The sequence below is a fragment of the Herpailurus yagouaroundi genome, unplaced genomic scaffold (genome assembly GCF_014898765.1).
Source record: "Herpailurus yagouaroundi ecotype Mexico unplaced genomic scaffold, PumYag 210, whole genome shotgun sequence".
In the NCBI taxonomy this organism is placed as follows: Eukaryota; Metazoa; Chordata; class Mammalia; order Carnivora; family Felidae; genus Herpailurus; species Herpailurus yagouaroundi.
This window is the reverse complement of record NW_024412441.1, coordinates 22,110,211-22,125,287: the sequence shown is the minus strand read 5'-3', so window position 1 is coordinate 22,125,287 and position 15,077 is coordinate 22,110,211. Positions and strand designations below refer to the sequence as shown.

The 15,077-nt window shown below is 40.9% G+C and overlaps 1 protein-coding gene across 5 annotated transcripts in view; it reads right to left on the bottom strand.

The window, feature by feature from the left end:
- The window catches only part of IL1RL1 (interleukin 1 receptor like 1), a 70,183-nt gene that overhangs the window by 7,875 nt on the left and 47,231 nt on the right, over positions 1-15,077 (bottom strand). For 2 of the 5 annotated variants that reach the window (XM_040454101.1, XM_040454104.1), the window contains exons 1-8: positions 10,859-12,310; positions 9,836-10,045; positions 9,086-9,296; positions 7,878-8,052; positions 7,599-7,761; positions 4,750-4,821; positions 3,201-3,342; positions 2,962-3,107 (exon numbers count right to left, since the gene is read on the bottom strand). In XM_040454101.1, the coding sequence (XP_040310035.1) occupies positions 2,962-3,107; positions 3,201-3,342; positions 4,750-4,821; positions 7,599-7,761; positions 7,878-8,052; positions 9,086-9,296; positions 9,836-9,896 (970 nt within the window). In that variant the 5' untranslated portion in view covers positions 9,897-10,045; positions 10,859-12,310. Of the gene's footprint in view, positions 1-2,660; positions 3,108-3,200; positions 3,343-4,749; positions 4,822-7,598; positions 7,762-7,877; positions 8,053-9,085; positions 9,297-9,835; positions 10,046-10,858; positions 12,311-15,077 lie in introns of those variants that run through there. The other 3 variants (XM_040454103.1, XM_040454102.1, XM_040454105.1) reach the window with 2 other exon arrangements.

Here is a 15,077-nt window from a genome sequence, read left to right as displayed (position 1 = left end):
TTACAAGTGTAAAAATACCATATTTTTCTCCCCGCCCATTTACACCAGATTAAATGCATCATCTAACGAATAGGATGTCTTTGCCTGGAAATGTAAACAAGTGAGGAAATTGATAGGTTCTCAGGAAGGAAATGTTTGTAAAACTATTTTTGCTGACATCATTGCCTGTGGGGACACATCGACAGAGTGGAAGGAAGAAACAGACTGCCCCTGAGAGGAAGAGCGTGTCATCACTGACATTGATTAACAATGTCTGGGTCGGGTGATGATAAAAAGCACAATGACTCTTAGATGGTCTGTTTTGGACTCTTTACACAAATGTGTCCTCCTGTTACCTATACCCAAGACAGATCATTTGATCATCCTCTACATCCTGCCCCCATATGCCACTGATTATTTGTGAAAGGGAATGTTACATTTTAAAGGATTATATGTAGTGTCTGAATGTAATCTCTTGAAGAGTAGTCAGTTTCACATTTTTGTTATGACCATATTTTATTGCAGCAAATTATAATGAAGTCATTAAAGGCACGCTAGATTCAGATGAAACTATAGGAAAGTTATAAATAATCTGGCCTTTTCAAGTTACAGGGAAGGTTATTCAACCTGAGAAACATAAATGTAAACTGCTGTTTTGCGGTATAATTGAGCCTTATCGCTAGAGCAGTAGAAATGCACAAAAACAGTTTTCCTTGATAACTTTGGTGTGCATTCGCTTATTCATTGGACCGATTTTTATTGGACACATGCTAGGTACCAAGCACTGCCCTACAGACTGAGCACACAAAGATGGGTGAGACGCCATTCCTGACCTCACAGAGGTCACAGTTATGTTCAGCAGACTCTCAAACAAATTTTTATAAGTGTGATGAGTGTGGAGACAGAAATAGGGTCCTACAGAAATACCTGGAAGGAACATATACTCCAAACTGGCGGTCACGGAAGGCTCCCCATAAAAGGCAGCACCTGAATTTCATGTTGAATGACAGATACAATAAAGAAATGAGCCGAGCTACCAGACTTCCATTGAGTCTCACCTATATTTAAAAAAATTTTTTTTCAACGTTTATTTATTTTTTTGGGGACAGAGAGAGACAGAGCATGAATGGGGGAGGGGCAGAGGGAGAGGGAGATACAGAATCGGAAACAGGCTCCAGGCTCTGGGCCATCAGCCCAGAGCCCGACGCGGGGCTCGAACTCACGGACCGCGAGATCGTGACCTGGCTGAAGTCGGACGCTTAACCGACTGTGCCACCCAGGCACCCTTGAATCTCACCTATATTTAGACTGGTGGTTACTAGAGGTGGAGGGGGAAGAAGTGCGAGAAATGTGTTTTGGTTTCTTTCCTCTTCTTCTTCTTCTTTTTTTTTTTTTTTAGTTTAAATAAATTAAATTTTGGGGGTGCCCGGGTAGCTCAGTTGGTTAAGCATCTGAGTCTTGATTTCAGCTCAGGTCAGGTCATGACCTCACAATTTGTGAGATCGAGCCCCACGTTGGGCTCCTTGCTGACAGTTTGGAGTCTGCTTGGGATTCTCTCCCCCTCTCCCTCTCTCTCTCTGCTCCTCCCCTGCTCATGCACCTGTGCCCACACACTCTCTCTCTCAAAAATAAACTTCAAAAAAATAAAAACATAAATAAATTGGATTTTTAAAAAGACAGAAGAAGAAAGACGTAGCCAAGCAGTGTATGTGGTGAGATAAATGATAGTCTATCTGTATAATTGAATACTAAGAAGCCATTAAAAATTGTATTGTAGACAAACATTTAATATCATGGGAAGACTTCTACTATACATTAAGTAATTATAAAACAAAAAATAAAACCCTCTATGTAACTATAATAAAAACATGTTTATAATCAAAATATGTCTGAATAGAATTTATATGGCAGTACAAAGGCCTAAGAATAGCCAAGACGATCTTGATGAAAACAAAATTGGAAGACTCACTCTACCCCAAATCAGGGTTGATTATAAAGCTACGCTAAGTGATACAGTATAGTATTAGCACACAAATAATTTCTTTTAAAGGGACAGAACACAGAGGTCCCACACTTTTTCTGGAAAGGACCAAAGAGTAAACACTTTAGGTTTTGCAAGTATAAATAAATAAATAAATAAATAAGCAAATTTAATATTTTATAAAATTTAACAATGATGGCACGTGATGTCTTATTAAAAAGTAACATCTAAGATCTTCTTACTGGAGTGGGCAGTAATTAAGTACTTTACCTTTTTATCCACTTTGCCAGCTTCACTAACAATTTCTTTGTGACAAAAAAAATTATAGAAGAGAACATGTTTATAACGTCATAAAAGTCATGCAACAAACTACATGTTCAGTTTACTCTTAGCGCGTTGTCTTTCGTATACAGTGAGACAGAGAGAGCTGATGAAATCGGGAGGATGGCCAAGGAAGCAGCTGGGTGTTAAAAAGGAACCAACAGGAGAAGGTAAGGGGTGGGGGAGGAGGAGGGGGAGGAGGGAAGGGGAGGGAGGGAGGAGGGAGAGAACAGAGAGGAGTAGGAAGGAGAGGAAAAGGAGGAGGGAGAAAAGGAAGAGGGGGAGGAAGGGAAGGGAGGGAGGGGGTTAGAAGGAGAGGAAGGGGGCTGCAGGAAGGAAAGTAAGGATAGGAGGAGGAGGGAGAGGAGGAGAGGGAGGAGAAAGGAGGAGGAGGGAGGTTGGAGGAAGAGGAGGAGGGAGGTTAGAGGAGGGGGAAGAGGAGGGGGGCAGGAGGGAGAGGAGGAAGGGGGAAGTAAAACAGAAGAGAGGCAACTAGGGAAACCAGACTACAAATGGTCAGTGTTCTTAAGAGAAAAAACACAATGTATGAGATGGACCTCTTCATCTTGAGAGACTCCCCACGGAACCACATGCCAACACATTGTTCTCCAAGAAAGTGATTTCAGCTTACAGTTGATACAGCTAACTTGGGTGGCCAAAATCTCAGAAACACTCCTTACTTGGACTTCTCCGCTTTAGTCTTAGGGTGTGCCGTGTCCAACCGTGCAAATTCAGAGCCAGGCAATCATACTCCACAGATAAGTCTTCTTCTCTCACACGCTCTATTTTTAAAACGGTGCTCAGACAAGTCAACTCATTGCTGGAACTAAGGAGGCAACCTGTTACCTTTAATGCTTGCTTTGCAGTTGCAAATTGTGTGGGAGGAGGAGGGGATGTTTTAACTTCAGTATAAAAATACCTTTGATTTTGCTCCCGGTCCTCGTGAATTCTTGGTTGTCCAAAGTTCTGAACTTTGCTTCCATTCACCTTCCACAGGATGCCGGCCATGATCTGAGAGCCTTTCCCAAAGCAAGCGGAGCAGGGTATGCTTGCTGGTTTTCCTAGATGAGAAGTGAAGAAACTCACCAATAACATTCAGTGCTGCCAGTGGTATTGCATTTAACGTGAAAAAAATCATTGAACGCCTGGTGTGTGCCAGGAATTGATTCCATACCCCTTCCTCATCCTTAGCCCTTCTGTGTCCTTGCCTCCACCCACTTTGCTCACAGTTTGGAGGAAGCTCCACTCACACTCCCCTCTCACCTTCCATGGAAACTAAAAAGGTGAATAATTCTGGTTTCACCAATCAGACATTATAAGGTGGGGCTTCTTTTTACTATAGATTGGAATTTTTTTTTAACTTCTTTCTTCCAAACCTTCCTCCTTTTACCAAATTCTCTTCATCTCTCTGTAAGTCACCTTGTCAGTAAAACTATATTTTGCTCGACCCAGCTACAATCCCAGCATTTAATCATTCAAGAGTGCTCTCCATTACTACTCCTTGTACTTGAGACTTCCTCTGCCCAGAACTGAAAGCGTGAGGGCTGCCCTCCTGCTTGGGACATGCATTCAGGCATCCCTTACTGAGCCCTTGGTTCTGGACTCAAGAATTCTGCATCTGAAGAGGGATGAGGGATGCAAGAGAGTCTCAGAAGATGATAAGGGTAGACACAGATGATTAAAACACAAGGTATTCTACTGTTCTATAGAGAGGTTGACAAATGACATGGAAATGCAGAAGAAGAAGGCATTCCAGACTTCTCTGGACTGCTATGCTGCACACAGAAATGATTTCTTTGGACCTCATTAGATGGAGGCTCTGGTGGTGCCCATGGTAGTAAGGAGGGCGGCATGGGGAATGCTATTTGAACTCAGTGTTGAGAGATGAGAAGGAGGAACAACATGGACAAAAGCAGGAAAGAATGTGGAAATGCTGCCAATCGGTGTAACAAATGTGAGGTGGTCGGTGTGGAGGGGACTCCAAGGCAGGTGGGGTTATAAGCTTCAGATGGGCCAGAATGTAGGTGAAGACTAGTTCATGAAGGGACTTGTTTTATGGACCAAGAACTTGAGTTATATCTAATTTCTAGTGGGAAACTAGTGAAGGCAGAGATGGGCGGGGTCAGAAAGCCTTGGTTCTCATCCTTCTATCACTCATTATCCATAACCTTGGGCACATCATTGATCCTACCTGAGCCTAAGTATCCACAAGCATAAATTGGAAACAATATCTACCTCCCGGAGAGAAGTAAGAATGAAATAAGATAGTCTGAACTGCAGTACAAATGTAAGTGCTGGGTATTCCTAATATTAACAAGTGCCCGGTGGATGTTTCTACATGTAACATTTCATTTAATCCCCAAGATCCATCGTGTTAACTGCATGACCCATACTTGGAGAATCCAGACCAAGCGTCATATGGAAAGATTCTCCAGATAACATTTACAGCAGTCTTCAAGTTTTCTTACCAATTTCCACTTCTTTTATTTCATTTTGTGGAGGGGCTATAATTACTGGAAACAAAGAAAAGCCTTCCTCATCTTAAATCAAAGACAAAGAAAATATAAATATTAGGATAACATTGGATGGTCATCAGTATAAAGCTTGTGTTTTCATATTACTATCTTATATCATAGCAATGTTTTTCAAATTTTTCTGACGATGACCCATCGTGCAACAAATACACACACAACAAATGTTGCATTGTGCAACAAATACACACACACACACACACACACACACACAGACACACACACAAATGAAAAAGAAAACATTCAAGTAATACTTTCTCTTATGACTTATGATACTCTTTTATATTTCCTATTCTCTTTTATATCATTAAAACAAATATTAATTAATTAATCTAACACGTTAAATTAATTACATGGGTTGGCAATTGCTAGAAAACTACAATTCTACAGAAGAAGCACAACATTACAGGAAAGAGGCTTTCAAAAGTTGCATGAAATGCTAGCATATATAAGGTACTGAATAAATGCTTGTTGAATGAAAAAAAAGGCCTATGAAAAAGACAAACATGTAAGTCCACACTTCTGCTCAGAGATTTCCACCACTGTGGTCCATTCTGTAAGGAAATTCTAACTTCTGTGGCACTGATGCCTCGAGTCGGGGAAGGGGAGTCTTCTGAAATACTGCTACTTTCTGACGTTCCTTGATTCTCATTTATTTCAGGATTGTGTGATTAAGGACCCCCATGATCTGGTGTTTAATAGTGAGAGACACTAATAACAATGTGGTCTGATGGTGCTCATTTTATATGATAGAGCATCAAAAACCTCCAAACCTTGTCTTCACAATTGCTTTCCACTGAGAAAGCTTCCACACTGACTGGTGCTACTTCATCCTATATCTGTAGATCAAGTGATGCTAAAGAGACCGTGACTCCTTATATATATGCTTGACTGTGAGGGATTTCCTCTGAATAGACTTTTATAGACTTAAACATTTGAAAACCAGCTTTTAGGATCAAATTAGCTGCTTGAGGTCATTGATAATGTTGGACAAATTGCAAACCAGGATTATGTGAAATGGAATGGCATCACTTATGTCAAGGGGTTTTGAAATGGAGCCAGGAGGCCATTAAGGAGACGGGCCCATGTCCTCACTGGTGGAATCATGAACGTGTAACCTGACGAAACCACAAATATTCCAAGATGAAGCCCAAACATCTGCAAGTTGGTACAGTAAAAGACTTTGCTTGTGTGATAGCCTTAGGAACCAATGATATTCAGTGCAGATCAGCCTTCTGCTGCCAACATGCATCAAAATTCTTTGTAAACAATGTATAACAGGCATTCCCTCTTTGCTTTAAAAACCCCTGACTTTATGGGGCACCTGAGTGGCTCAGTGGGGTAAGCTCAAGGTCATCATCTCACGGTTCGTGAGTCCGAGCCCCATATCAGGCTCTGTGCTGACAGCTCAGAACCTGGAGCCTGCTTCGGATTCTGTGTCTCCCTCTCTCTCTGCCCCTCCCCAGCTCGCATCCTGCCTCTGTCTCTTTCAAAAATAAATAAACATTATTTTTTTTTAAAACCCTGACTTTTGTTCCCTAGTGGGACGTGGGTTCTACCCAAATCTGAGTACCTCAAATTTACAATTCTTTGATCCCGGATAAACACTCTTGTTTATTCACTGCCTCCTAACAATTTTAGGTTGACAATTAAAAACCACCCAGCAGTATCTCTATAGTCCTTTGTAGCACTTCTAAACTTCTAATCTAGTTAGTTATATTAGAGATTAAACAGATTTTTTTTCTATTTACAGAGCCTCTGACAACAAACTGGGAGAAGAAGAGTTAATCTTGCTCTCCAAATACTTGTATTATCATACCAAAAATGTTTATTAAGTTGGCATGCAGATCATGCTGTTTTCGAAAAGTGAAGTCATAGAGGAGAGAACCAGTCTGGCTTTAGATTAGTAACATAATCTCCCCCTAAAATTTCTTAAATCTTGATCGTGCGTTTAGAAAAGCTCTTTGTGCTATTGTAGAGAATGTGCAAGATAACATGAAGCTGGAGGGCATCTTAGGGACCATGAAGCATAGTAGCTCCCCCGTATCCCCGGGTTCACTTTTCAGGGTTTCAGTTACCCATGGTCCACCTCTGTCCAAAAGGTTTAAATTGAAAATTCCAGAAATAAACAACGCATAAATTTTAGCTTGCTCACGAGAAAATCTCACAATGCCCCACTCTGTCCCACCCAGGAAGTGAATTGTCCCTTTTCCAGCAGATCCACATGATATCTGCCACATGCCCATTAGTCACTTAGTAGCTATCATGGTTATGAGATTGGCTGTCATGGTATGACACTGCTTGTGTTCAAGTGTGCTTTATAGTACTTAATAATACCCCCGAAGCACAAGAGCGATGATGGTGGCAATTCAGAAAAGTCAAAGAGAAGCATTAAGCACTTCCTTTAAGTGAAAAGGTGAAAATTCTCAACTTCACAAGGAAAGACAAAAAAATCATATGCTGAGTTTGCCAAGATTTGTGGTAACTTTTATTACAGTATATCGTTGTAATGGTCCTATTTTATGACCACTTATTGTTGCTAATCTCTTGTCACATCTGATTCACAAATTAAACCATATCACAGGTATGTATGTATGTATGTGTGAGAAAAAACATAGTATATACGAGGTTCTTCAGTACCATCCCTAGTTTCAGGCATCCACTGGGGGCTTTGGAATTACCCCTGCAGATAAGGGGGTCTTTAGTACAGGAAAATCAACAAGAAGGGCACAGTTTCTCCACATTATTTTTTTAAATAATCAATTTTGTTAAATTCAGTAGCTTACTGTTCACTGTGAGTGATCTGGTCGCTGTCACGCTGTAATTCACTCCATTTTCATTGTGTATAAATTTACATGTATAATCACCCGTGTCCTTGCTAGTTGCACCGTCAATCAGCAAAAATGTCTTGTGTGTGTGATACCTTGGTCCTTGAAGAGCTTTACAATCCTGAAATTAAAAAAAACAAAACAAAATAAAACAAAAACCTCCCTTCCATTTTCAGTAACTCTTCACTTGCAGCTATCCTGTGTAATTTTATCTATTTCCCCCAAGTTTCCTTTTACCTTAAACCACTCAATAGGTGCCGTCCAATTGTACAAGTCAATCGTAGGACAATATATTTTGGAATTTGTTTCTGATCCAAGTGTTGTTGAATACATCAGATGATCTGGAATATTGCAATTTGGCTGTTTTTTATATATGGTGACGTTCACATAGCCAGTCTTATTGAAGGTAGGGCTACCAAAATAAGTCAAACGATTTTAAAAAGTTACTCAGCATTATGAAATAACCTCATCCCATTCTAACTTTTGCTGAATGCTACTTTCGTTCTTCAAGCAATTGAGGTACAGTGGTTCTTTCCTTATTTAAAAGTATGTATTGAAATCTAGAATTTTAAATACTTTTTGCGTTGCATTTGAGAGCCAACATAACCTCTGTGGTAGCCCTGAATATTTCCCTCACTATTTCTTTATACACTCTATCAGGTGCCATGCCAAGAACAGGATATTATAAAGATAGTTAGTGTTTATTGAGAGTTTACTATGCAGCATTCATGGTGGTAACACTGTATCAATTTATTCTCAAAAGATGCTTTGAAGTGTGCTATATTATCATGTGTATTCTACAGATCAGGAAACAGAGGGACGGACAGAGAAGTAGTTGTTGGCATCACACAGCTAACTAGTGACAGAACACGAATTTGAAACGAAAACTGGTCTGACCTCAGAACCTAGGTGGCCAACCATACACACCCTGCATTCCGATGTAGTTCATCTGACATATTGTATGTACCAAACACAGGTCCAAGATCAAAACATTTAACAATATGTATGTAGGGATAAGTAATTTGCAGGCACACAATCTTACACAACCCTTTTCAGCTTACCTTTCAGGCTTAAGGGACTAGTAACTGCCTTATGGCACCCGCCATAGGCCTCTTTGACGCTCAACATCTAGATTACTGGGTCTTTTTTATGGTTTGTTCCAACCAAAGTGAATGATTGCTCTCAGTTCTCTTGGTCACTAGGCAAGCTAGGTCTTTTCCTAATTGGGCTACAAATTCATTCTTGCAATTCTGCCTCTACATAGTTCATAATCACCCAAACCCCAACCCAATGGTGTTCCTAGAAGGACTCTTCTATTCAAATTGCTTTATAAATTCAACTATTCCAGAAAGGCCTAGAAAGGGAAGGACAGTGAGGACAGCTCAGACCATCAACTATCAAAGAAAAGGGAGCAAGCCCAAAGAGTATGGGTGGCTGCCTGGTACCTTCTGATAATGCAAGTATAAATTCCAGAATCGTTGACTTTGGCCGGGAGAAACTTAAGACGTTCCCCTGAGGCAAGTACATGATTTCTTTTCTGGGTAGTGATACATTTGTTGGTTTTTGAGTAATACCAATCCACAGGGTATCGAGATCGTCCTTGCCTAGGACATCTCACAATTAAAGCCTCATTTTCCAGGCCCCAGGATGATTTGCCTGCCCAAAACAAAACAGAAACCATCAATATGATCCTGAAGTGATCATCATCTAAAAACATTATAATTCCTATATTCTATCCTTCTAGGATGAAATTTAGAAGTGGGCTATTCTTTGTGACACTTTCACTGAGAAAGAACAAGTAAATGATTAAGATGTTTTATGAAAGGTTTTAATGGGTAGCACAGACGAATGAATCAACTTGGAGCTCAACCCCCTCACACTGGCCCCAGGGGAGAAGCAGCCACATCTACGTCTACAAAGCCTACGGCGGGACAGCAAATGCTTGCAGCACCTGCCGCGTGCAGGCAGCATGTTAAAGTTCGATGTATTTAAATACGTAAAACTAAAAGCATGCTGTATTCTGAAGAATTTGTCCCGTTAGATTTGCAATAAAGAATGGTCGAGGAGCATAAACGAGTTTTCCAGGTTCCGCTTCAACTGGAGCAACCAGGAACAAGCGGTGTGAAACAAGGCAAATGTTTTGGGGATTACTTAATTTAAAATTTTAACAATTTTCACTGAAGAGCAATACTTACTAAACTTAGCTGCTGTGGAATGTACCAGAATTGTTGAAAGTGCCAAGGCCCAAAGTCGCATTGTCAGTTCTTCAATCCAGAGCAAGTGTTGGTAACTAACTGTTGAGATTATTCAAGGCGAATCCGTGACATGTGATGGTAAAGGTCTCTCCTAGGAGGTAGACGGTGGCCCCTGAAATTTATAGCTGGAAAGCGGTTTCACTGTCTCAACTGAAACATAAACCATACAAAATCACAAGCAAAGTATTTATTGCCAAGATTTTTGCTATTTCAATACCCCCCCCAGGAGAGTTAATCAATCAACAGTTATTTATTAGATATAAATATGTATCACAGCAGGGTTTCAGGCATGAAACACTGCACTTATTCCTACTGAACCTTAGGGTCATGTGGGCCTTACACGGGTCACGCTGTTTCATAGTATCATGAGAATGTACTGGAAGAAGCTGAATTAGGAAGAAAGAAAACTAGTTTCCATTTTTGAAACAAATAAAAACTATAAAATTCCACAGACCCTAGAAAATACAATATTATAAGTGGTAGCACAAAACCACACATTTCCACCCAGGCTGGGGCCTGCCTGCACACAGGCATGACCCACTTGTAGGCACACATGCAAAGAGTCATCACAAAGCAGTTAAAATTATAGGAGAGTGACAGGGAAAACATTAATCAAGTAATTGTCCTAAGGTCTACACCAAACCCTCAAAAATGCACCCCCGCCGCAGTTTGTCCCCAAGCTTCACCAAAGTTATTTCAAGAACAGTCAAAGGTCTGTGCAAAATAATTACATACTCTTCTTTTTTCTTTCCAGCAAGGGAATCATTTAACTAGGTGGTTTTTTTCTTAAAAAGTCAGGGAAGGGAATTGAACTAATAGAAAAACTGATCGACAGATCAACTGACACAACAGCCCTTAATATAATACTTCAAGGAAGCACATTTCCTGTAAACATCAATCTTTTCTTATTATGCGTATAGAAAAGTTGTTATTGTAAACTTTAGATAAGTAATTGATGCTTACCCAAAGTGAAGGACAGAAGGGAAGGAACTCCAAGTCAATGACTGAGCTAAGAACAGCTTCCACCTCTTCTGCCTCCTTCCTTGAAGAGTCCTCAGGTGCATGAACTCTCTCTTTTATTTTGAAGGGAAGGCAGCCAAAGACATCCTACCATTCCTCACTCCACCCACGATGAAATGCGATTTTTTTAGCCAAAATCCATGACTTGTTCAAAAATACTGGTGCATCATGTACCAAGAATTTTTGTCCTTGTTACATAAATATTTAAACATAATGACAACATTGAGTAATCCCTTTAGAGGAAGTAATCCTATCATCTCCCCTTGGTTTGGCATCAGTTTCTCAAGCTAAGTAATGCTTGTCTTTTATTGCCCTAATAATATTTTTAACCAATTTATTTATTTTGAGAGAGAGAGAGACCACGTGCGCTTGAGCAGGGAAGGGGCAGAGAGAGAGACAGAGACAGAGACAGAGACAGAGACAGAGAATCCCAAGCAGACCCCATGATGTCAGCGCAAAGCCGGATCTGGGGCTCCAGATCATGAACCTTGGGATCAGGACATGAGCAGAAATCAAGAGTCAGAGGCTTAACGGACCGAGTCACCCACGTGCTTCTGTTGCCCTGGGACTACTCAGCTGATTCTAAATGATCTTGAAATCTTGGGGCCTTAAGTCTGCCTTTCCCAATACCCCTTGACACTTCATTTGGCAGACATTAGCTAAGCATGCTCATCCAGTTTGGAGAGCTTTGGTGCAGAGAGTTCCAAAAGCAAATGAGGGGAAGCAATGAGAAGTAAGCCAGACTTTATGGAGGTTTGTAAATGCTCTGCTTATGGTCCAGACTCATCCAAAAACAGATTCCAGCTTCTGGGCTCCTCACATGTAAGTCCCTGTAAGGATCTCAGTTTGGATGGAAAAGGGAAGTTTTTCTAAGGAGTTCAGGGACATAGAGATAAATTATGAGTAAGAAGGCTCCTCAAGGGGCCTGATAAAGAAGACCATAACCTTCAACCCTTGGGCTCCATGTAAAACAAATGTTAATTGCAAAATTAGATTTCAGCTACACGCAGCTGAAATGCTCTATTATGAGTAAATTCAACTCACTTTTAAAACCGACCACATCCCAGAAGCATTCAGGGATTAACTGCAGACCGGTGTCTTAACATAACAATAGTTGAGCTCTCTCTCGAACTCGCTCTATGCCAAGATACAGTTCTAAGTGACTTAACATTTGTTAACTCCTTCACTGTCACAACACCCGAGAAGGCAGGTGCTATTATTATTACTATTCCTGATTTACAGAGAAGGACACCGAGGCACAGAAGAGTTAAGCAACTTGGCCAAGTCACATGCTGCTAAGACACAGAACCCAAGCAGGTGGGCCTTAAAGACACCTAACCACTAGGTCACACTGCCAGTGGGTGAGCAAGGTGAGGAGGTGTTGCTAATGAAGAGTTCTAGGGCGCCTGGGTGGCGCAATCGGTTAAGCGTCCGACTTCAGCCAGGTCACGATCTCGCGGTCCGGGAGTTCTAGCCCTGCATCAGGCTCTGGATTGATGGCTCAGAGCCTGGAGCCTGTTTCCGATTCTGTGTCTCCCTCTCTCTCTGCCCCTCCCCCGTTCATGCTCTGTCTCTCTCTGTCCCAAAAAATAAATAAACGTTGAAAAAAAAATTAAAAAAAAAAAAAAAAAGAGTTCTAGTAGGTTTTCTTTACCCCACACTGTGGCTGGCAAAGCTCTTGCACAGGCTTGCCTACGTGCTTGGGGATACAGTCATAGTTTGGACATTGGCCACGTGCTCCGAGAGGAAGAAATGCAAAGTCCTGTCACGGCTAGAAGATTTACCCTGAGATGTTTCACGTAAATTCGGGGAATTGGGTCTGCTTATCTCTACCCTCCTTTTAGTTGTCCAGACTCTTATTATCAAGATCGTATGAGTTTCATACTGACACCACAGAATCAGGAGCAAGTGGGCTTGGAACAGTGCCCAGGGTGTGGTTAAACTCCAGATAGCATTTTGTTACATAAAATAGCATGAACTTGAAAGTTCTCATACATGAATATGAGCTTTTATTTTGCATACTAATATATGATTCAAAAAGTTTTATTAACTGTAGGCATTTTTCATGAGACCAGACCACATTTGCATTGGTTTCCTAGTTTCAAATAAGATTTCTTAGTTCAGGGGCACCTGGGTGGCTCAGTCAGTTGAGCGTCCAACTTCAGCTCAGGTCATGACCTCATGGTTGGTGAGTTTGAGCTCCACATCGGGCTTTGCGCTGACAGCTCAGAGCCTGGAACCTGTTTTAGATTCTGCGTCTCCCTCTCTCTCTCTCTCTGTCCCTCCCCTGCTTGTATTCTCTCACTCTCTTTCTCTCTGTCTCTCAAAAATAAATAAACATTAAAAAAATTTTAAAAAGATTTGTTAGTTCAAAATAAGGTTTAGGGGTTCCTGGTGGCTCAGTCAGTTAAGCATCCAACTCTTGGTTTCAGCTCAGGTCATGATCTTGCAGTTTGTGAGTTTGAGCCCCACCTCAGGGCTGCGTTGGCAGCATGGAGCCTGCCTGGGATTCTCTCTCTCCCTCTCTATCTGCCCCTCCCACTGTCTCTTTCTCAAAATAAATAAATAAACCTAAAAAAAAAAAAAGGTTTCAATTAGAATTTTAATACAGTCATGAAAACTTACAGAAGCATTTAGTAAAAATCTAACGACTATTGTAAGATAATCAACTAATCCATTCAACAGTAAAGTCCTGGGGCACCGGGGTGGCTCAGTAGGTTAAGTGTCCACCTTCGGTTCAGGTCATGATCTCATAGCTCATGAGTTCAAGCCCCGCATCTGGCTCGGTGCTGACAGCTCAGAGCCTGGAGCCTGCTTCACATTCTGTGTCTCCTTCTGTCTCTCTCTGTCCCTCCTCTGCTCACACTCTGTCTCGCTGTCTCTCAAAAATAAATAAACATTAAAATTTTTTTTTAGAAATTATAAAAAATAAAGTCCTCTCATCTAAAGTACAGTACAGCGTGCCACTTATCATCAACGCCCTTCCAATTTTACAGATTAAAATAAAACCCATGGCTGAGACTGGTTAAATCATTAGACCAAGTTCATCCACTTGTGGCTAGGGTTAAAACCAAATTTGTTGAACCTCAAAGCCAAGGTTTTTTTTTTTTTCTTTTTTTATTCAGTGTCAACTAAAAAAGAGAAAGAAGACAGCACCAAAGCTTTCTTTCTTATAATTATGACTGGGTTATTAAACAAAAATAACCTAGTCTGATTTCCTGAAAGTTTCTTCTTTATAAATCACTAAGCCACTTTGGCTTCTGACCACCAAGACCCCATCCAACATAAAAGTATAGTATTTTATAGCAACTTAGTAAGACAAAATGTGAAAGGCAAAGACTTCTAAAAACCAGAATTTGGGGCACCCATAAGTTTCTGTCAAGTTAAGAAGAAACTTTTCTTTTTATTATTATTTTTTAGTGATTATTTGTTTTTGAGAGAGAGAGAGAGAGAGAGAGCATGACAGGGGAGGGGCAGAGAGAAAGGGAGACACAGAACTCGAAGCGGGCCCCAGGCTCCACGCTGTCAGCACAGAGCCCGATGCCGGGCTCAAACTCATAAACTGTGAGATCATGATGTGAGCCGAAGTCGGATGCTCAACCGACTGAGCCACCCAGGCGCCCCAAGTTAAGGAGAAATCTTTCAATGTCTGCTTGTTTCTGTAGTGGATACCCTCTTCCTCTTAAGATTTCTCAGAACTACTCTCCATTTTGAAAAATTAATCTAACCCAATTTGGCCATGACTGCTTTCTGATTTTTTAGTTTAGCCATAATTTTCATCTGATTTGGGGTTATAGTTTTGAAATCTCACGTGTCCCTATTTCTAATCTAATTCTCTGACATTTCTGATAAGAAATGAACAAAGCCCAAAAAAACCTTTATTTCCAGAGTAACAGCTAGCAACTTGCATTTGGACCGTGGCACTCAAATACTGCCTAGCTTAGGAGATACCTTGCAAGACTTCTCCATTTGTCTTGTCCGGTGTCATAATTAGATCAAGATGTATGTCTCACACTCCAGAAATGGCCATGGTCTTACTGTAAACCATGTCAAAAGCCAGGACATTTTGTCATGTTACACGCATGTGAATCCAAGTGGGTCAGGTTCTCAGTAATTCTCACAGGAATAAGCAAAGAGGAAATCTTCCCCCCATTTTATTCGA